The sequence below is a fragment of the Chenopodium quinoa genome, unplaced genomic scaffold, assembly GCF_001683475.1.
Source record: "Chenopodium quinoa cultivar QQ74 unplaced genomic scaffold, ASM168347v1, whole genome shotgun sequence".
NCBI lineage: Eukaryota > Viridiplantae > Streptophyta > Magnoliopsida > Caryophyllales > Amaranthaceae > Chenopodium > Chenopodium quinoa.
In genome coordinates this window covers 9229367-9251600 of record NW_018743331.1, presented here as the reverse complement: position 1 = coordinate 9251600, position 22234 = coordinate 9229367, and the positions used below count along the sequence as shown (strand labels likewise).

Here is a 22234-nt window from a genome sequence, read left to right as displayed (position 1 = left end):
CTCGGCATCATGTGATACTCCAAGATCTTTATTTTGGGAAGTCAAGGAAAGGAGGAGTATCGATGCCGAGCCTGTGAAAATCGTTGACAGAAGCACCACATGGAAGGACGGAATTATCTCCCACCTTAACGATGGAGTTCTTCCGGACGACCCAAAAGACAGCTGGCTGATGAAGAAAAAGGTGGCATGGTTTGAGATAAAGGGGGAGGACTTGTTCAAAAAAGCCAAAGTGAAGCCCTACTTGAAATGTATTACGCCCGAGAGAGGGCAGGAGGTGCTGGACGACCTCCACCAAGGGCATTGCGGATCACACATAAGCGGACAAGCCTTAGCTGAAAAAGTTACCCATCTAGGGTATTACTGGCCGAGTATAAACTCAGACGCCATGAAAATGGTGAAATAATGTGACAAGTGCCAGAGATTTGCAACCCTCATTCACCATCCGACTATAAGTAGTCCACTTCCCTTTGTAAAATAGGGCATGGACATCTTGGGGTCGTACACTCCAGCATCCGGACAGAGGCGGTATGTGTTAGTAAATGTTGACTACTTCACAAAGTGGGTCGAAGTTGAGGTCGTCCGAGGGATCAAATGGAGAGATATATCTGCCTTCATCTGGAAGAACATTATTACACGCTTTGGTGTGCCGCAATCAATGGTGTTCCACAATGGACCGCAATTTTAGATCGGCCAACTCAAGGATTGGCTAAGCGACCAGGGCATAACACATTGTTTTGCCTCGGTCGGACGCCCAAAGGCAAATGGCCAAGTTGAAGCATACAACAAGTTGATCTCCAATGGCATCAAGCACAAGCTTGAGAAAGCAGGCGGCCTATGGGCTGATGAGTTGGTCAATGTGTTATAGTACATTCATACGACAGCAAAAAGTTCAACAGGGGAGACCCCATTTTTACTAGTCTATGGCACTAAGGCTGTGCTCCCAATTGAAATGTTGAGCCCACTCTATATGTGATGCTATATGATGAATCGGCCAAATAGGAGGCCATGAAGTCCGCCCTAGACATCCTTTTAGAAGCTAGGGGAAATGCGACGCTTAGAAACGAAATTTATCTTCTAAGGATGACGAGGGCATACAATCGTAAGGTGTCTAAACGACCGCTTAAGATTGGAGACTTGGTCTAAGGAAGATGGAAGCGGTAAGCCGGGCCAATGAGGATGGAAAGTTAACCCCAAACTGGTAAGGCCTTACCGGATCAGAGAAGAAGACGGAGATGGTACATACCGTCTCGAAACCTTAGATAGTCGTCCTATTCCTCGTACGTGGAATACGGACAATCTGAAAAAATATTACGTATAAATTTTTTGTACATAGCCTAAAGTTGTATATAAATTAGGTCTAAACGGCCGAGCATTGTAATTAAAGCCATTCGGCCATAAACATTGTAATTTTGACAATATTAATAAAAAAGTCAAACATTGTTATTTATTTCGTACGTTCAGTTGTTGATAAGCAGAAATGCCAATTGAAAACAATTACAAGGGTGGCTTGCGAGATAACAGCTTGGCCCCTGAGTAGGGAAGAGATGAACAAGTAATGCCGCCTAAAAAGGAGAAAAGAAGTTGCTTGTAACACAGCAGCTTGGCCACTGAAGGAGCATGATAAAGCGGACGAGTAGAATGTCTAGCAAGGGCAACCCCTAGTAAGACAACTCGACCATAATAGCTAAAATAGCTGATCACCCCATCCGACCCTAGGTCGGTCGAACGGATAAAATATGAGGTAGCCGCAAAATTGCCTAAGGTATCTTTAGTCAAAACGGCAAGGACATACCTAGGAGTTCAAGCCCAATAAACACTTGGAAACATTCAAGTTGGAAAAACACTTGAAATTTCATGAGTGCGTCTGAGAGAAAACATCAAAGGACGACTCAGCACAAGCCAATAAAGCGGCCGACTAACTAAGATTGATTCGGCATTCACCTAGTCTAAGGATAATCATTATCATGATTTGATTAATTTACTAGTCGTCATACCCTTTAAGGTATAAAATCTACTAACTTAAACCTTTTTAGAAAATAGACTAGGAAAATGCCGAATAAAGGGGCATACCCCCAGGAAAAAGCAAAGAATTCGTACGAATAAGCATAAGGCATAAAAAATTGCTTGAAAAATGCTAAGTATGAATGAAAGTCGAATGAAACTTCATAAATTAAAGCCGCTTAGAACAGGCGGCAAAACAAAAAGAGTATATTACAAAACCGCTCAAACAGGCGGCAAAAATGGAAATTGTTCAAAAGAAACAAAAACAAATATAAAGCTTCAACAGCTGTAGAAGAAGAGGAGAGCTCCTTACTTGGCCGTCTCCTAGCCACCAGCGGCCGACTCGCCAGTGGCCGCCCCATCTGCCTTGGCCGGCTCCTCATCCTTGGCCGGCTCTTCTTCTTCCTCTTCCTCCTTTTCATCTTCTTCATCATCACTTTGGACAGGGGAGGGGGTGTCGACAAACGGAGGAACAGGCTGCCCGAAAGCTTAGCATTCCTCCTTAATGGTGACGTAGTCCAGCCAGCTGGTAAAGTGCTCCAGGTAGTAGTCGATCTCACTGATGTCTACCATCATAGAGAATGCCTCCTCAAAGCGATTCTTGAGGCGGGTGATGGCTAACTGCTCTATTTAGACAATCTCCTGCAGGGAGATTTTCTTGGGAGCCTTGAGTTATTCTTTCAGCTCCTCCATTTCCTTCTTGAGGCGCTCGACCACCTAGTTACGCTCTTACCCGGCCTTCAATGCCATCTCTAGGGCCACCTTGCTGGTCTCTCGGTCGGCCTTGAGCCTCTCCGAAGCCTGAGCCACATCTTCCATTTGGCCGCATGGGAGACTGTCTTATCTCTCTTCTTTGAAAGAGCCTCATTAGCTGGCCATCCCTTTTTGAGGGCATCGCCCAATTTGACGATGTCCTAAGTCTGTTTGGCCGACTTCTCGGTCATGGTATTGAGGGCTGTCTCATATCGAATCTTCTCGAGGGCCAGCAGCCTGGTGTGTTCATCCTGGATCCTCCAGATGTCCTCCCAGGCCGAATGGATCTCACGCCTCTCCCGCGGACGCCAGTCTTGGAAGACAAAGAGCCTAAGGAGGAGTTGTGGACGAATTGAAGTAAGTCAATAAAAGAAAGGGCCAGAAAATAAGCTAAGTGTCAAAGTTTAAAATAATCTAAGATACTTCGATGCAGCTGTTGATCATTGGTCCGAGGTATCCATCATAGACAGCCTTTCGTTCGGCTCCCTTCAGCGAAGAGTAGGGAAGCCGAACTTCCATTTCCTCGGCAATGTCTGCGAAAAGCACAAGTCAAAAAATAAATGGAAATGAAAACAGCTAAAGTCACCAGAAATGGAAGGACGAGTACCTTTCGAGAAAGATGGAGGTGCTTGTGGACGCCTCTCCGGAGTAGGAGTAGGCGTAGGTTGCTACTCGGCCATCCGAGGAGGAGATGGAAACTCTTCATCTATGTGGGAACCCGTCAGCGGGTCCCCAGGTACTCGACATGTGGAGTCGAGTCATTGACGACCGTTTGGTTAAGGGACGACTTTCCCACTTCGCCCTTGCTGACGGTCTCTTTTTAGGCCACCTCTGTTACTTGTGGCTCCAAGGGTTTGGAGGCCCCACTAGGTTTCAGCTGGGGTTCTTCTCCTTTAGGTTGCTCTTTGGCAACCCACGACCTTGCCCTGGTCGCCTGCCCTTGAGGGGGTCTTGGACGCAAATACTTTGCGAGCTTTGGACGACCCCTCGTCCTTTGAAGCGGACGTCAACCGCTTCCTTGTTGGCTTTGGGGTAGCTAACTGAAAAATAAGAACAAGGAAAAATAGTGAGATGTGCTGACCGAGTAAAACTAGAAAGTATAACTTTCCTAACATACCAGCTCGGAAAAAACATCAGCCTATTCACCCTATTCGAGTAAAACTGGGAAGTATGGCCTTCCCAGCATAATAACTCTGGCAAGTTGAAAAAGGCCAATACATCACTCTGGCAAGTAGAAATGAGAGGGATGTCCTCCATTGCATAGCAGCTCGGACACAAACCAAAAAATAAAAAAAGAAAAAAGAAAAAAAAAAGAAGAAAGAAGATAATATCTGAAGAGAGTTCGTACCCCCTTGGCCGCCTCGTAACTCTGCCTCAGGAGCCTATAACATTCCAGGTTGAAGTTATTCATGTCGACATCTCCCTTTTGCTCCTAATCAAGCTGAGACATGGCTCGTTCTATCAACAAAAAGAACAAAGAGTTAGATTATATTTTCATTTGAAATTCATTCGGACGGTCATGGCATGAAAGTCCACCTGGGGCATAGTTCCGGAGTAGGCCGAGCGATGACATGAAGAGTGGATCCCTAAGCCAGTCAGTCAGGGGAATCCACTTGGGAATAATGGGCACTTGCTTCCCACCTCGGTATACCTTCTTAACTTTAAAATAGTCAAGTTGGTGGGAATGGTCCGGATGGACATGAGGCCTATACGGCCGGTGATCTCCCCGTCCGAGCTGAACAGGCTCGGCATTAAACCTGTTCATCTTGCGGTTGAAGCTCCTGTCCTTGGTTTTGAGTCGATAGAAGCGATGCTTCCAGTCACGCCACTTAGACGGCTTGTGAAGGACCACCAAGTTGTCTGGACGGGTGTCCAGAACAAACCCCATCAGCCGTCCGAACCTCCCTTAAGTCGCACCATGTTGTACATCGCGCAGAAGACCAGGAAGTTGGAGGTGAAGCCCTTCCTAAGGCAAGTCACCAAGTACCCAAAGATGTTAGCCCATCTGTTCAGCTGCAGGTAGAACAAGGCAATTTGATATTCGTCTAGTAGCTCCTAGACGAATGGATGGAGGGGAAAGCGGAGGTCGGCCTCTAAGGCGGCCCTGTAAACATTGAAGCCCCGGCGTAAGGCACTAGGATTTTTAGAAGCGACCACCGGATTAAAATGTCTGGGTGGTAGATCTGGAACTCTTCCCCAAGCCTGAGGAACCTCTCAAAGTCCTCAAATTTATCATTGAGGAAAGCAAGGGTCGTATCACCAATGGGGCAGGCGTATGGGTCGTCGTAATCAATTGCAAGGCCGCCCTCGTCGGCTCCCTTGACGTCAAGGTTTTCAGCTCCCTGCTTGGCCGGATGTGGTTTAGGAATCCTGGCCGAATCAAAGTCAGAGGACAGCACTCTGTCCAGTTTAGCCACCTCGGTCGAACTTCCACCAATCGAGCCTTGCCCTAGCTCAGTCACCAACAGACCCTCTGGTATGATAGGGCCTTTGCCCTTATCCTTCTTTCCTCCAGCGCCCGCCTAATTTCCAGATAGAGCGCTACGAGGAGGGAGGAGGTCAGCCGGCTCAGCAATATGAATGTCGGTCTTAGGCCTTGCCGACATGGTATGTTGAGGAGGGGGTTGTGGAAAATTTTGGACAGACGCCACATGATGAGAAATGGGATGTTGAAGATTTAGGGTAGGTGCCACAACGTCCGCCCGAGATGAAGAAGGATGCCTTTCAGAAGAAAGCAGCTCAGACAGCATCAAGACCAAGTTGGTATATTGGGCTAGGGGTTGTTCCGGATTTGGCTCGGGTGCCAACCTAGAAGAAGTGCCTTTCCAATTTTGGCCCTCTTCAAAGGAGGCGCTCACTTTGATTACGGAACATGCACTACCACTAGCAGTGCTTGTATTTGTGGTCTCCCCGTCCATGTTACTCAAATCGTATTTGACTAAGGGGTCCACCAAACTTCCGTCCGGATTCCTCGGGACATCGTTTTCGTGCGTTTGTCTCGTACGCGCCATGTTCGACTGCAGGGACAGAGAAGAATAGGTGGGGGTGAGTTGGTACGCACTAGAAATGGTCCCACACCATAGAGAAGAGGACTCATCCCCGTCCACTCTAGACTCCTCAGTCCCAGGCGAACGACCGACCTCATGAAGAGAAACCGACGAAGCCGAGTGTCGTGCCAGTTCGTGTTTAAAAAAAACAAGTATGGAAAAGAAAAGAAAAATTTTAAGAACGAGGAAGCAGTCGGTTACCTCTGTTCGAGTAGAAAAATTAAGAAGCTTTGAAGAACTTGGATGAAGTTGAGCAGAAAACTCAAACTCTTGTCAGGAAACATTAGATACTCGGCGGAACTCTTGAAGATTAACGAAGAAAATTACTTTCTCTTTCTAGAAGCTCTGGCCTCTCTCTAGAAAATGCAAAAATCCAGAACAAAATGAAGTCAATCAAGCCTTATTTGTAAGCAAAAATTTATGAGGGCAAAATGGTAAAACCATCTTTCCTGCCTAAACGTTGAACGGTTAAAAAACCGCTCCGTCATATAAGACGGGAAAAGGTACAATCCCACTGACGGTGCGTTAAATAAGATGGCCAGGTCAGCAAAATTTGAACCGTCATTCCGCCAAATACGGATGACAGATGTCCCCCTCAAACCAATCGGCACAACCTGTCCGCCCTATTTTAAGACTCAAAGTCATTAAGTAAAATCAGGCAGACTAAACAAGGCATACAGCACAAAGGAGAAATCCCTCTGATGGACGAACGACAACGTCCGTCTTCCACCAATGATAATGCTCCATCCGCCTAACACTCGGACGACACAGGACGAGTAAAAAATTAGAGGAGGCGGCCCGTATGGTATGAGTAACCCCCTCTGAGGGGCAAATGTTTAGGGTAAAAATACCTCAACACGTGGTCCATCCTATAGTGACACGTGGCCTAATTAACGGCCGACACGCGTCCCTATAGGAAGATGACACGTGTCAAGCATAAAGAGCACCTAAAATGAGAGAAAAGGGCCTCCTTACTTCAAGAGGCCCAAATCTTGAGAAAGCCGCAAAACGGCACCCTATATGGACATGTGCTTTCACCTTATTGCGCCGCCAATCAGAGCACGCCATCCTAGGTTATCAAACCCTAGAGGACACACTTTCCCACCCCTATAAATACCCTAATCATTTATGATTGGAGAGGTGGATTAAGACATATCATTATAAAAGCACTAAAAGCTCCAACTTCTCTCTACTTTCTCTCTCTACATTTATTCCGTTTTCGGTCACTATTGATCGTCGGAGGCGAATATTCTGTCAAACGGAATATTCGCTATTTTTCAGGTGTCCGCATCCATCCGGCCGTGTTAAAGACCAGTATCCCGAGGGATTCTGAAAAACCCTGAAACACCATGCCATGCCAATTACCAATATACTATCTAAAAGCCCGCGTTCACTTCACCTTAAAAAAAATATTTAATAAAAAAAATTATTTTATATGTATAAATTATTTATTTGATTTATTTAATTCATTTTATTTATAAATTGAAAATGATTCATTTCGTTTTAAATAATTAATTATTTAGATATCAAATAAGTGTGTATAAAATAATATGAATCATTAATTGAGCCAATAAAAATGTTTTGAATTGGGTCAACATCAATTTAATTGTTGGATCAACTTGTTGGGATTTAAAGAACACTTAAGAGCCCAACAAGTTGGCCTTAAGGGCGAAGTTAAGGAGAAGTAGGATTATTAATGGAAGTTTTGGAAATAAGTGTTTTTATTTTAAAAAGGGGAATATAAATACCTTAAAACACCAAGAATTTTACGCTCTAAAATCATATTGTCAGATTTCACAAAAACCCCAAAAGTTTTCCTCTTATTTTCTCTCTTCTTTTTCCTCTCTTTTTCTCCTCTTTCCCACGCCACTCTCTTTTCTCTTTCACTCACACCGGCACCACCGGTGTCCTGCAGCAGCAGCCGGCGACCACCAGCCGGCCACCATCCCTCCTCTTCTCTCTCTCTCTCTCCTTACGGTTTGGTTTTAAAAAAATAAAATAAAATAAAATAAAAAATATTTCTTTTCCTAATTTATTTCTAGCTTGTTTTAATTAATTTAAAGCATGATTTGGATTATGTTTCGGTATTGATTTTGGGAATTTGATGTTGTTAATTTATTTCTATAATTTTCAGATTTTAATTTACTCAAAAACCCCAATGTACAAACCCTAGAATTTGGGAATTTAATTATATAGTTAGGGATTGATCCTAGGTTGTTGTGCTTGTTAAATTAATGATTTAAACATGTGTCTAATGAGTTTTAAGCCCTCAATTAATGCTAGAATTTAATTATACACACTACTTTTTAATTATTGTGTTAGAGTTTGATTACCCATAAAAAGGAAAAAAGGTTTTTATAGATTTAAATATGATTTCCTAGTCTATTAGTGATGTATTATAGTAAATAAGTATGTTGGAATTGTATTTAAGTCATGAAAACTAAGTATTTTTGAAAGGATTTAAAGCACCCACTTAAAGAAAAGGTTTTATTGCTTTTAAACCATTAAATTGGGTTACTTAGTAAGGTTTAAATTGTATTATAGTTGCTGGAAATTTATGAGAATAGTGGATTAATTATTGTTATGTATTTTTATTTCTAGGAACCTTTGAGCTAGGTGATTTCTAGCGAGTGTAACCGAGTTTAGGTATTATTCAAGGTACGTATGCGCATAAGATTAATTGTGTATGCGTAGTATAATGCTAGAAATATAAAGTGTGTTTAAGTGATCAATTAGTAGCATGTTTGGTTGATTATATGCTTGGATTTGATGATGGTTGATCATGAATTATTAAGCAAGCATGGGAATATGTTATTTGAGGCATGATACAACTTGAATATGCATTAATCATGCAAGTATGTTTTATTTTCAAATAACATGAAAGCATGAATTTAATAACCAAGGCTTATGTATGTTTCAAGGAGCAAAAGTTAGAATTATTGAGCATGATTCATGATTTTATTTCTCACCCATTTATTATTGGTGTTGAGTCAAGAAGCTAGTTTAATTATTTACTCACTCATGTAAGTTGAGTTTGAGTCAAGGAAGTTTAGTAGTGCATCTTATGCACTAAGGTAGTAATCGAGCAATTTTGTGCACAAAACTAGGCAAGGAACCTTAATTAAAATAAATAGTATGTGCTCACTAATTAATTCAAGAATTAAATGGATGTACATGTTGATTGTTATTATGTTTGTTCTTGATTGATTAGTTGGAGTCATCACAAGTTAAATTGGTAAATCACACAAAGTGTAAGAGGATACGCACCAAAACTCTTGGAACGTATAAACCTGGAGTATGAACATATGGGGGAGTTATGGGGTTTTATATTTAACCATAGCTTTTACAAGGGTATAGGACGCTCTACTTTCTTTTATTATTAATGTGCTGGAATTCCGTCATAAGGGGACATAGTACGTGCCAATTAGGGTAGCTCCCTAATTGGAAGCTCAATATTTTAATGGGCTATTTTCAAGGAAGGAAACCCGTTCGATGAAGATATTCTACCTGACGTTGAATATTGAAGCTCTGCCTTGATTTTCTATGTGTTGAGTAGTAAACCACCTTACTCTATGATGAATGGCTTTGTTAGAAGAGTATGGGGTAAAATGGGTATTGACAAGGTGTTGGAGGTAGGTAATGGTATTTTCTTGGTAAGATTTAGGTCTGTTGAAGGGAGAGACAAGGTTCTAACTGGTGACCCGGTGTTATTTAATAGAATTCATGTAATAATAAGGAATGGGTGTCTGGGTTGGATATTAGAGCTGAATTTGTTCAAGAGGTTCTTGTTTGGATAATATTTCTAGGGCTTGACCTTAGATATTGGGGTCAGAGTACATTGCAGAAGCTGGCTATATTAGTTGGGAAACTAGTTAAAACAGACCAGGCCACAACTAATAAATATAATTTGGCTTTTGCTATAATGATGGTGGAGGTTACTATAAATGAAGATTTACCTGATGAGAGTGAGTTTGAGAATGAGAAAGGAGTGTGTATTGTTCAGAAGGTGGTGTTTGAGTGTTGGCTTGTGATTTGTACCATGTGCAAGGGTATGGGTCATAAGCATGAGCAGTGTCCTAATCATAAAGTGTTGGCTAGAGAACAATGAAAAAAGAGTAACTCTGGTCAGAGAAAGGTATGGAGACCTATTTAGAAGAAGGTTACTGATTTCTAGCAAATTTTAGGGGTGGATACTAGTCAAGGGAACTCAAGGAAAGAGGGAGTTGTAATTGAGAAAAGAAGGAGTAATGTGGGGGTTCAGAAGGTTGGGATAAGCTCTGAAGATGTTGATCCTGGTTTGGGTGGGGATGGTAATGGGATGGATGAAAGTGGGGAGGGAGTTGTTACTTCTCATGGATAAGTGGGGATTTTGGAATATTAGAGGCTTTAATAAGACTAGTAGGGTGTGTGATGTACTTTGCTTCCTGAAACATCATAACATTGGTCTGTTTGGGCTTCTTGAAACTAAAGTGAAGGATGGAAAATTTGCTGGTGTTTTTCCCAAGTTTGGGGGTGATTGGAGTGTTATCACTAATTACTCGAAGCATAGGGGAGGGAGAATTTGGGTTATATATGGATGCCTGGGGTGTTTCATGTTGATGTTAGGTCAATTGTTTCACTTGGTAGCAAGGCATATTGCTTCTGGGTGGTCTTTTGATTATACGGTTGTGTATGGTTTAAATGAGGCTAGTCAAAGAATGGAGTTATGGGATAACCTCAGAAGTATTAGAAGAAATATTCATGGGCCTTGGATGATAGGAGGAGATTTCAATAATGTGTTAAATCTTGGTGATAAGGTTGGTTCACCAGTCACTTTGGTGGAGGTGGAGCAGTTCAGAGAATGTCTTAAGGATTGTAACCTAATGGATTAGAAGACTGAAGGGTTCTTTTCCACTTGGAATAATAAGCAAGATGGTGTTATTAGAGTGTGTTCTCGGATTGATAGGGTGGTTGTGAATAGTGTATGGCAGGACTCTTTTCCAGATGTACAAGCCAGATTTCATGCAGAAGGAGACATTGATCATTCTCCATGTGTCATTAATTTTTCTTCAAGGGTTAGAAGTTCCAAGAAGCCTTTTAGGTTTTATAATATGTGGATTGACTCTCCTGCGTTTTTGAGCTCTATGTAGGAAGCTTGGTCGAGTGATGTTCATGGTATAGAGATGTTTAAAGTGGTGAAGAGGCTAAAGAGTGTCAAGCAGGCTTTAAAGGATTTGAACCTGACTCATTTTTCAGATGTTGAGGTGGCTGATGCTGAAGCTCATAAGAAATTGGTGGAAGTACGGGTTCAGCTAAATGATGAGCCTAGAAATCTTGATTTCATTAAGTTGGAAATAGAGGAAAGGAATGCTTATGAAACAGCTCATAGTGCTAGATTCAAATTCCTGAAGCAGAAGGCAAAGTTCCATTGGCTCAAGGATGGAGATTTTAATATTGCGTTCTTTCATGCAAGTTTGAAAAAGAGAAGAGTTCAAAATAATGTGTATTTAATTATGGACAATGTCGGGGTGTTGCATAGTGATCTGGATGTTATAAGCTCTGATTTTATTGATTTTTACACTAATCTACTAGGGTCTCAATCTGCAGCTACTGGCAAGGTGCATCTAAAAGTTATTTCAGAAGGGCAAGTGTTATCTGATGAAGCTGGGTTGGGTATTTCTAGGCCATTCTCTAGTAATGATGTAAAGAATGCTATTTGGAGTATCCAGGATGACAAAGCTCCAGGCCCGGATGGTTTTTCGAGCAAGTTCTACAAAGCTTTCTAGGGTGTGGTTGGGAATGATGTTACTGCTATTGTGCTTGCTTTTTTCAGAAATGGGAGTATGCTTAAGCAGGTCAACAATACTACTTTGACTCTTGTTCCCAAAGTTGAAAATGATGACAAAGTTTCCCAATTTCGACCCATAGCTTGTTGTAATGTCCTATACAAAATCATTTCAAAGATGCTCTGTGCTAGGTTAAAAGAAGTGTTGCCTGGATTGATCAGTTAGAATCAAGGTGTGTTTGTGAGTGGAAGATCTATCATTAATAATATCTTGATTTGCCAAGATATGCTTAAGGAGTATAACTGTAAGGGAGGCCACCAAGGGGTACTATAAAGGTGGACCTTAGAAAGGCTTATGACTCTATAAGTTGGGATTTCATTGCTGAAATGCTAAGAGCTCTGAACTTTCCTGAGGTTTTTATTGGGTGGGTGATGCATTGTGTGCTACTCCTTCATTTTCTTTAATGTTGAATGGTGGGCTGGATGGATACTTTAAAGGGAAGAAAGGTATTAGGCAGGGAGACCCCTTATCCCCACTGCTTTTTGTAATTGTTATGCAGTACCTTTCAAGATTGCTTAGAAAAGTGGGTAAAAAGAGGTAGTTTAGATTTCATCATAGATGTTCTGGGCTTGCTTTGAATCATTTAATGTTTGTAGACGATTTAATGTTATTTGCCTATGGGAATAAGAAGTTTGTTTCTCTTTTGATCCAAGCTCTCAAAGCTGTTGAACATTGTTCAGGTTTACAGGTAAATTCTGAAAAGACAACTGTTTACTTTGGTTGTGTTCCAAAGACTGTTCAACAAGGAATCCTGGAGTTTTTTGGGTTTGTTCAAGGTACTTGTGCGTTTAGATATCTTGGTATTCCATCGGATACTAGAAAGCTCAAATCTGCAGAGTATGATGTTTTGATTGATAAAATTCTTCATAAGATTCATTGTTGGAGCAGTAGGCATCTTTCTTATGATGCAAGAGCTTTGTTGGTGAAATTCAATTCTTATGAGCCTGCACACGTATTGGGCCCAGGTTCTGCTCATTCCAGTTAATGTGATGTAGAGAATTGTTCAAGTTTTTAGAGCCTTTCTTTGGGATGGTGCAACTGTCCTTGCTAAATCCCCCCCATTGCTTGGGATTGGGTCTACAAACCTAAGAATCAGGGAGGCATAGGCATTCGAGACTACATTAAGTGGAATAAGGCTACTCTTGGTGGATATGCTTGGAAAATTGCAACGAAAATGGACTCACTTTGGGTCAAGTGGGTTCATAGTGTATACATTAAGGAGCAAGATATCTGGGATCTGGTTCCTAAAAGGAGGGATAGTAGGGGCTGGAAAATGCTCTATAAAGTAAGGGATGATCTGAAGCAAGGTTTTATTGATAATAGGTGGATGAATAGCAAGTAGAAAATTGCTACCTGTTATAAGTGGCTTTTGGGATCTGGTGATAAGCAGCCTTGGACTAGCTGGGTATGGAATAGGTTTAATATTCCAAAGCATTCCATGATATGTTGGTTAGCAATTCAAAAACGACTAAGATCCTAGACTAAACTGTGCAGCTATGGTTTCTGTGACAATGATTTGTGCTTACTGTGAGAGGAGGAGCGTGAAACTGAAGATCACTTGTTCTATACTTGCCCTTACAGTTTAAAATGTATAAAAGAGATCTGTGCTTGGCTGGATGTTCAGATGACTCACGTTGGAATTGAGGTGGCCTGGAAGAAATAGAGAAGGGTTATGACTTCTAAAGTGCAGCAACAAGCAATCCTTGCAGTGCTTGCTGCTGTAACTTACCACATTTGGGTGACTAGGAATCATGCGCTTTGGCAGAAAGCTATTATGTTGCCTAGTATAATGGTGCGAGCTATCAAGCAGGAAATTTGTGGTAGATTACCACAGCTAATCTCTCATAAATGGTCTAGGAAAGATTGTAAATAATTACAAAACCTTAAGTGTACAATGTAGTGTTGTTTAGTTGTTTGTTTACCCCGTTTTTGTTTGGGTGTTGTAGTTTGTTGGTGTTATTTGGTTGGCTGTGTTTTTGGCTTTGCCTTGTTGGTGTGTTGTATGAGGGCTTTCCCTCCCCCCTTTTTGGTAATGAAATTATTATTTATTAATTAATATTGTTCGATGTGTAATCCAAAATTATTATTTATTAATTAATATTGTTAGTATGAGTCAAAGGTAAGTTGACTAGTGATTGAATTGCGAGCATGTTTTCATTATTTTATTGATGCTAGGATATTCATGTTAGTGTGGTGCATATTTACCCAACTTTTGCTAATTCGTACTTTTGTGTTTGTTTTTGGCTTTCCTTTGGATTGGCCCTACTATGACCCATTTATATGGTGAGTAGAGGGGTTGAAATAAAGAGAAAGTTACAAGTACTTGAAGCATGAAGACCATGAAGGGAATAAGTGCAAAGAGTTACTTGTTATGCTTTCTTAGTTTTATATTTTAAATTATTGGTTTATTGATTACGGACTAACATTGTTATGCTTTATTTTTAAGTTGGTTTTTAAAGAGTCATGTTTGAATTGGTTCCAACTTGTGAACGTTTTATTTTACTTTCGTTTTGAGGTTGTGAACTCAAGTTTTATTTTGAAAGTTGGTTTTAACTTGTAGACTTCCGCTGTGTGACTTTGAAAAATAGCCTTAGCCATTATCACGGTGACTGGTTTTACCTTTTAGACTTCCGCTGTGTGACTTTGAAAAATAGTCTTAACCGTTATCACGGTGACTGTAATATTTTGGTTATTTCCTAAAAAGGGTTTTATTTAGAGTAAAAAGAGTATTTTCAAAAGGAGGAAATTACCAGGGTATTACAAAGTGGTATTTGGGAGCTTTGGTTAGATTTTAATACCACTAAGGCTAAAAACCTTTTTTTTAGGTACCTATGTTTTAAAGCTTGGCCAAGTGCTTATTTAATTAAGTTTGAAAATATTTTTTTAGAGGTCCGATTTTTTTTAAGGGGGCGGAAAATTTTCTTTCTTTTGTTTTTTTATTAGTCCGAATTTTTTTTTTAATTTTAAGGGCCGAATTTTTACTTTTTTTTTTTAATATAGGGGTCCGAATTTTTTTTAATTACTTCGAGCAACTAATTTCCGAAAATAAAGATCAATTTTTTTTTAAAAAAAATTATTATGTGTGCAAGAATGCGAAGGAATTGAGGTATGTAACTATGTGTTAATCGCCTTTAAAAGCATGTGGTGAGATTGGGTAGGAAAGAAAGGGGCATATAGGCTAGAATTGTATGTCTTCCTATGTGCATGTTTTATTTAAGCAAGGTGTTCAAGCATGTTGAATGATGATATGTATTTAAGTGAAAGCATGTTTATGTGGATTAATATAAAATGTACGATTGAACACCAAACTTTAATTTTTGCAAGGAACTATACATTTGAGTTGAAAAAGAATTTTTTGATTGAGTCATGACCCAAAATACCTTGCAGGATGTTTGATTTACCTAGTAGATTCAATGACATGGGCACTTTAGCAACTAAGGACTATGAGCATGTGTGGAATTATATTAGCAGGATTCGTTTTTTCTGTTCTTATAGATCTGATGTGTTTGGAGAGCGGCATCTTAACCAACCTGACTGTGTCTCAGCCATGATTGTTCATTGCTTGCCTAACTATCCTCCCTATGAGGCTATTAAGAGTCGCTTTCGTGATTTTCATTTGCCTAATGGTGTTGCTAACTATACTAAGTATAAAGACTCTAATGGTCAGTGGGGAGCCGATTGGAGATACTTATACCGTTACATTGCTCACAAAGAATTTATTTATCTTAACCCTCAATATGATGCTTATCCTCCACCTTACCATAACTTCGGTGATCCAGCTCCACAACAAAATGCACCTTACTATTCTTCAGAAAATTATGATTCCATGTCTGAGTCAAAACCTGAGCTAACTTATGAGAGTCAAGGTGATCCAATGGAGCACGATAATGAGTCAAGAGACACCTCATGCATAGTCGTTCCTAATCCAAATCCTCCAAGACCTCCAGTAATTATTAACTTAATATCGCACGAGTCTGACGAAGACCCTGATGAAGAAATGGATCCTGAGGAAGATGATGATGGTGGTGGTGGCAATGATGGTAATAATGGGAATGATCCTGAGTATAATCCAAAGAAGTACAAGGAGATAAAAGACAAGATTGACAATGTCAACATTTGAAGATCTTAGACTGACTTTTTCTTATTGTTTTAAGCAGTTATTTCATTCTTTATTTATAGTTACATTTAGTAAAGTACTGCGTATGAGTAATAAGTAGAAAAGCTACATTTGGGATATTCCAAACATTTCTTTTCCTTCTTTCTATAAAGTATTATTTATTCTTTTCTTATTCATTTCAATCTTCAACTAAGCCTATCAAGTGTCATTTATTGTTTTTATTTCTGTAAATGGTATCAAGGGAGATGACTCAAAAATATTTTTGTGATGTGCTTACCTAAGTGAAATGGTTACATGACAACCAATACAATGTGTTGAATTATCAGTAGGAGAAATGAATAGGTGCTTCTACTATAAATCAAAATGACTGCTTGTATACTTGGATTAAAGTAGCTTGGTTGTTGTCTAGTTACAAGAAAGTTGTGACTAACCTAATAGTAGTCATTTCTTTATTCAAGAGGACTAGGATGGCAGGGAGAAACAACAATAACAATAATCTGAACGAAGTAGTAAGGCAACTAGCTGTTGTAGCCCAATAGTTAGCTTAAAGGAATAACAATCCTGACCCTGCTGGGGAGTTGCTTAAGATGATAACCCAAAGTAAACCTCCTACCTACCAGGGAGAACCTGACCTAACTATCCTTGAAAACTTGTTGAGAGAGTTCAATAAGTTGTTTATGGCAGTAGCATGTCGTAATGAGTCCAAAGTGAGTAGTGCAGCTTACTACTTAAGGGGTGAAGCAGATTTGTGGTGGTAGCAGAATGAGCAAACTATGAGAGCATTACCTAACTTTGGATGGAACGTGTTCAAGGAATAAGTAAGGGATAAGTTCTACCCTATGTTCTTGCAAAATTAGAAAGCTGATGAGTTCTTGGAACTTAAGATGGGAAGTATGTCGGTGATAGAGTATTACACTAAGTTTATCGAGTTGTCTAGGTTTGGTAAAGATACTATGGCTACTGATAGGCAGAAAGCTAGAAGGTTTGAGAGGGAATTGCCTCTTTCTCTCCAAGGCAAGTTGTCAGGGCAAGTGTTTGACAGTTTGGATGAGTTGTAAGGTAGGGCAGCGCATTTACATGCGTTGGAGTTGAAGGAAAAAGCTGAAAAGTATGAGTTGGAAGCTAGGGAGAAAAGAAAAGAGCCTATGACCAGTTCTAGACCATATGGAAACCAGAACAACTTTGAGAAGCAGAAGTTTAATCACCACCAAGGTAATAACTTCCAGAACAATAGGAACAACCAAGGTGGGCACAACATTCCTAGGGGAAATAGGAACCAACCTGGAGATCGTAATCAAAGGATATACTATTGCAAGAGATGTTCCAGCAATCACCCAGGGAAGGACTGTGATGGAAACTTAGTCACTTGTAACCTGTGTAACAAGCAGGGACACAGGACATACGAGTGTTTTTTTTAAAAAAAAAGGTGGTCAAGGAAACAATCAATTTAAGGGTAATGGATCGAATTGGAATCAGTAGAAAGGAGGTCAGGGTAGCAACGGGAATCAAGTGAACAAGGGGGCGCAAATTCAGAGTGGGAATTAGAATACTAATGGTGGGAACGCACAAATCAAAGGTGGAACACCAGGGAAGCTTAATGTGATGGGTTCGCGTGAGGCTGACGCATCGAGAGATGTCATTACTGGTACATATTCTATAAACTCAATTCATGTTGAAGTTTTGTTTGATTCTGGTGCAACGTATTCTTTCATTTCTAAAGCTATGCTTCCAAAACTATCGCATCGTCTGAAAATTGTAGATGACATAGATAATCCTATAGAACTTCCAACTGGGGGGTATAGTTCATTGTACTAAGGTTTATAAGGATTTTCCTATAAAGATTAAGGGTAAGGAATTTATGTCCAACCTGGTTGAATTTGAACTAGGAGACCTCGATATAATTCCAGGAATGGATTGATTATGTCGCTATAATGCTGAGATTCGATGTCAATCACAGAAAATCCACTTAAAATGGCTCAGGGAGAGCTCGTAACCCATTGGAGGCAAGGAAAACCCAAACACACTAAGATCATTTCTGTGATGAAGTTGGAAAAGTATATGAAGAAAGGGAACCCAATCTATTTATGTAGTGTGAGAAACTTGGAATATGAGGAACCATCTAAACCTGAGGATATTGAGGTGGTGAAGCAATTCTCAGATGTGTTTCCAGAAGAGATTCCAGATATGCCGCCAAAATGAACCATAGACTTAGTACCTAGAACAACACCTATCTCTAAGGAACCATACATGATGGCACATGTAGAGTTGAGTAAGTTAAAGGAACAACTACAGGATTTATTGGAGAAGGGGTACATACGACCAAGTGCATCACCATGGGGAGCTCCTGTATTGTTTATGAAAGAGAAAGATGGTAGCATGAGGTTATGCATCGATTATAGGGAGTTGAACAAGGTAACCATAAAGAATAAATACCCTATGCCTAGGATAGATGACTTGTTTGATCAGTTGAAGGGTGCAGCTGTGTTTTCTATGATTGATTTGAGGTCTAGATATCATCAACTACGAATTTCGGAAGAGGACATTCCAAAAACGGTATTTAGGACGAGATATGGACACTATAAGTTTATAGTAATGCCTTTTGGGTTGACAAATGCACCTTCCATTTTTATGGACTTGATGAATAAAGTGTTTCATCCTTTCCTAGACCAATTCGTTTTAGTGTTTATTGGTAACATTTTGGTTTATTCAAAGAATAAGGAGGACCATGCCGAGCATTTGAGATCAGTGTTAGCTACTTTAAGGACTAACCAGTTGTATGCCAAATTCTCGAAGTGTGAGCTTTGGTTGGAGAAGGTAGCATTTTTGGGACATTTTATATCTAAGGAGGGAGTGGAAGTAGACCCTACAAAGATTGAAGCTGTGAAGGGGTGGCCTAAACCCAAGAGTGTGTCAGATATTCGAAGCTTCTTAGGCCTAGCTCGATATAATAGGCGGTTTGTGAAGGACTTTTCAAAGATAGCTAGACCTATGACTTCATTGATGAAGAAGGAATCTAAGTTCATTAGGAGTGATAAGTGTGAAGAAGCATTTCAAACCTTGAAGAAGAGTTTGAAAACAGCGCCAGTGTTAACCTTACCAGATGAAAGTGGTTCTTATGGTGTGTATAGTGATGCATCTAAGAACGGACTTGGATGTGTTTTGATGCAACATGGGAAGGTGATTGCTTATGCATCGATATAATTAAAGAAGCATGAAGTTAACTACCATACTCATGATCTAGAGCTTGTAGCAATAGTGTTTGCGTTGAAATATGGAGACATTATTTATATGGAGTGAAATATAGGATATTCCCAGACCATAAGAGTTTGAAGTACCTTTTCACTCAATCAACATTGAACATGAGACAACGTAAGTGGTTATAATTCTTCAATGACTATGACTTAGATATCCAATACCACGAGGGTAAAGCGAATGTAGTCACGGATGCTTTGTGTCGTAAAGTAACTCATGGGGTGAACGATTTGGCAGTTACAGATGAGCTTTGAAGAGAAATGAGTAAGTTGAACCTCGAGGTAGTACCACATGGAACGTTGGAAGGAATGCTTACTAATTTGAGTATCCAACCAACGATATTAGATGAGATTAAGGATAACTAAGTAGGGGATGAGAAATTAAATCGCATAAGGGAGAAGATTAAGCAAGGGAAGGCGACTGATTTCAAAATCCATGATGGTGGGAGTATAACAATTCAAGGGAAGGTGGTGTGTACCGCAAAAGTTTAAGGAGTTAAAGAAAAAGTTGATGGAAGAAAGGCATAATACACCCTATTCAATACATCTAGGAGGAGACAAGCTTTATAAGGATTTGAAAAGGTGAATTGGTGGCCTAGAATGAAAATGGAAGTGGTAGAGTTTGTAGCCAAAATGTCTAACCTGTCAGAAAGTTAAGATAGAGAATAAGAGACCACAGGGAATAGTGCAACCACTCGAGATCCTAGCATGGAAGTAGGATTTCATCTTGATGGACTTTGTCACTAGCTTACCTAAGTCTAAGAATCGAAATGATACCATCTAGGTTGTGGTGGATAGGGGTGTACAAAAACTGGACCGGACCTGAAACCGGACCTGAACCGACCTGATCCGGACCGGACCTGACCCGGACCTGTTGATTCAGGTCCGGTCCCGGTCCTTAAAAATCAAGGTTCCCGGTTCCGGTCCGGACCCGGTCTAAACCCGGGGTTTTCAAGTCCGGACCTGAAACCCAGAAAAATTGTATTTTTAAATAAAAAAAAAAAAATTCAAAAATCAAAATAACGCTGCTGCTTGAGTGACGCTTGAATTCTCTTTCATTTCATTCTAACCCTAACAAACAGGCTGTCTCCCCCTCTCCCTCACGCAGTCACGCTGACTGTCTCCAGTCTCAGCCCAACGCGGCAACGCCCACCGCCGACACCTCCTGCCTTCCTCACTCTCTCAGGCGAAGCCCAGGCGCCCACCGACCACCGCATGAGACAGCTACTGCGCGATTTTCCATTTCTCCGGTAAGTTTTTTTTTTTTTAATGTAAATCTAAATTATCTAATTATGTTTGGGTATTTTGTATTCGAAATAATGAATTAAGTGTTAGAATTTATATGTTTATTCATGTTTCAATTGCTTATAATGATTATTTGATGTTTGCATGTTGAATTTCTTTTTTTTACTTCAATGTTTTCGAATTTATGTTTTTTCTTTTTTGGTTTATTTTCGAATTTCTTTCGAATTTATGTTTTTTTTTTTTGGTTTTTTTTAGTTTAAAGTTTAGGGTTTTAGGGTTTAATGTTTAGAATTGATAACAAGTATGGTTTATCTTCGAATTTATGTTTTTTTTTTGGTTTTTTTTAGTTTAAAGTTTAGGGTTTTAGGGTTTAATAAAATCAGAAGAGCAGAGAAAGTAGTGATTAGATTGTAAACATCTAGTAGTCTAGTGTTTATCTAGTACTTTGCATTGACCTTTGGCATGGCTTCAAATTGAATAGTTCATTTTATGCATTCGGATGCATAAATTCTATGTTATTAGTCATTATATAAGCGTTGTTGCATAAACTTATCATTGCAGAAAAATGCCCAACTCTGCTATCAGAAAGTGTGCTCGTGTGCAGTTGATTAAGAATGGAAAAAAGATTGCTGCTTTCGTGCCCAATGATGGTTGTTTGAACTTCATTGAGGAAAATGTAAGTCCGTTCTATTAATGTCTGCAAGCATATATGCACTTACTGTTTCATAAATTGCTTGGTTGTGAATTTGCTGGTATTTTGTGCCTTTCGACACAAACTTAGTGATACACTAGCAGTTTGTTAACTGTCATTTGTTAACCGTGTTAGAAATAATGTTGTTTGTTAAAGTTTAAACAACTCCAATTATTTGTTAACCTTTGTAGAAACTCTTAAAGTCTAAACAACTCCAGTTATTTGTTAACCATTGTAGAAATAATGTCAATTCTGTTGTGGATTTTTTGGAGAAATACTGGCATCTGATTACTGAAGGTTTATTATTAGTAACAATGCTTTTCTTATACTCATATCATAAACTCTTGATAACAGTTTATCCAGAAACATATAAAACATGATAGTGCGCACTCTTTCTGTGTTGGTTTATCTGATTCTTCTGTCAGTACTCCTGCACCCACTCCTGTTCAGTACATGTGCAGCTTTATTTTTGTGGTTTAAGACTATCATAACAGTATTGCGGTGGAGAGTATATAGCTTGAGCAATTAAGATCAGTCATACACTGTTGGTTTTTTATCCTTTCATGAGCAAATCATCTGAAAAAAGTTGTTCTAAGATAATGCTAATTCATACTTCTTATCAAAGAACGATAAACTGTTCCCTTTTACTAAAGAAGTTACCTGATTGGTAAAAGAAGTCAAGGTCTTCTGTTATATGTATGTAGTTTAATGTTGTGTTTGGGTGTAGATTCATGCTGAAAATGTGGATCATGCAGAAGTTTGTGGAATTTTGTCTAATATTTGTTACCTGATTATATTGTATTTGACTTTGAAATTGATATTATCTAGCTCTGTTTTTCCTTCCATACTAAGAAAATGTGGTTTGTGCAGGATGAGGTGTTGATTGCTGGATTTGGTCGTAAAGGACATGCTGTGGGAGATATTCCTGGAGTCCGATTTAAGGTTGTCAAGGTTGCTGGTGTCTCTCTTCTAGCTCTGTTCAAGGAAAAGAAGGAAAAACCCAGGTCCTAGGTTAAGGTTGTTGGTTTTGTCTTAAATTTTGCCTACTCAAATGAAACTTGTACCGTCTTGAAATGAATACTGAGCATCCTTAAAAAGAGACACCCTCCCTACTTTGTTTTGTGCTCTATCCGTGTCTATTCAAGATGATTTTCTATACTCTTAGTTATTTGCTTATATTTCCAATTGGTTTATTTACTTCTCTTAACGATGTCATGAAAATTTCCGGAATTTATGTTAACAAGATCAGCTTTTTAATGATCTTGCATTTAAAAAAAAAAAGGTCTTTGGATCTCCTAAAAATT

The 22234-nt window shown here is 39.7% G+C and overlaps 3 protein-coding genes across 3 annotated transcripts; all 3 read left to right on the top strand.

Moving 5' to 3' along the window:
• The first annotated feature begins 10114 nt into the window (after positions 1-10114).
• Positions 10115-12611, top strand: LOC110737613. The gene is made up of 4 exons (XM_021917945.1): positions 10115-10597; positions 10931-11547; positions 11614-11786; positions 12223-12611. Exons 1-4 carry the CDS (start codon positions 10115-10117, stop codon positions 12609-12611), a joined length of 1662 nt encoding a protein of 553 aa, XP_021773637.1.
• Positions 12612-16330: 3719 nt separating this feature from the next.
• LOC110737611 lies at positions 16331-17942 on the top strand. Its single transcript, XM_021917944.1, has 4 exons — positions 16331-16450; positions 16601-16757; positions 16803-16955; positions 17701-17942. The coding sequence occupies exons 1-4, from the start codon at positions 16331-16333 to the stop codon at positions 17940-17942; spliced, it is 672 nt and encodes a 223-aa protein (XP_021773636.1).
• A 2514-nt stretch (positions 17943-20456) lies between these two features.
• LOC110737905 (40S ribosomal protein S23-2) lies at positions 20457-22020 on the top strand. Its single transcript, XM_021918251.1, has 2 exons — positions 20457-20915; positions 21801-22020. Exons 1-2 carry the CDS (start codon positions 20805-20807, stop codon positions 21939-21941), a joined length of 252 nt encoding a protein of 83 aa, XP_021773943.1. The 5' UTR covers positions 20457-20804; the 3' UTR covers positions 21942-22020.
• The last annotated feature ends 214 nt before the right edge of the window (positions 22021-22234 follow it).

Bases quoted from the DNA above. Each gene is read 5' to 3' on its own strand.
- LOC110737613 (XM_021917945.1), top strand. From the start codon at position 10,115: ATGGGATGGATGAAAGTGGGGAGGGAGTTGTTACTTCTCATGGATAAG. The intron at 11,548-11,613 runs GTTCTACAAAGC...TGCTTTTTTCAG, and splicing joins CCGGATGGTTTTTCGAGCAA to AAATGGGAGTATGCTTAAGC. The intron at 11,787-12,222 runs GTTAGAATCAAG...TAATGTTTGTAG, and splicing joins AGTGTTGCCTGGATTGATCA to ACGATTTAATGTTATTTGCC.
- LOC110737611 (XM_021917944.1), top strand. From the start codon at position 16,331: ATGATAACCCAAAGTAAACCTCCTACCTACCAGGGAGAACCTGACCTA. The intron at 16,451-16,600 runs GTGAGTAGTGCA...TTGCAAAATTAG, and splicing joins CATGTCGTAATGAGTCCAAA to AAAGCTGATGAGTTCTTGGA. The intron at 16,956-17,700 runs GTAATAACTTCC...TGTCAATCACAG, and splicing joins GAAGTTTAATCACCACCAAG to AAAATCCACTTAAAATGGCT.
- LOC110737905 (XM_021918251.1), top strand. From the start codon at position 20,805: ATGCCCAACTCTGCTATCAGAAAGTGTGCTCGTGTGCAGTTGATTAAG. The intron at 20,916-21,800 runs GTAAGTCCGTTC...TGGTTTGTGCAG, and splicing joins TGAACTTCATTGAGGAAAAT to GATGAGGTGTTGATTGCTGG.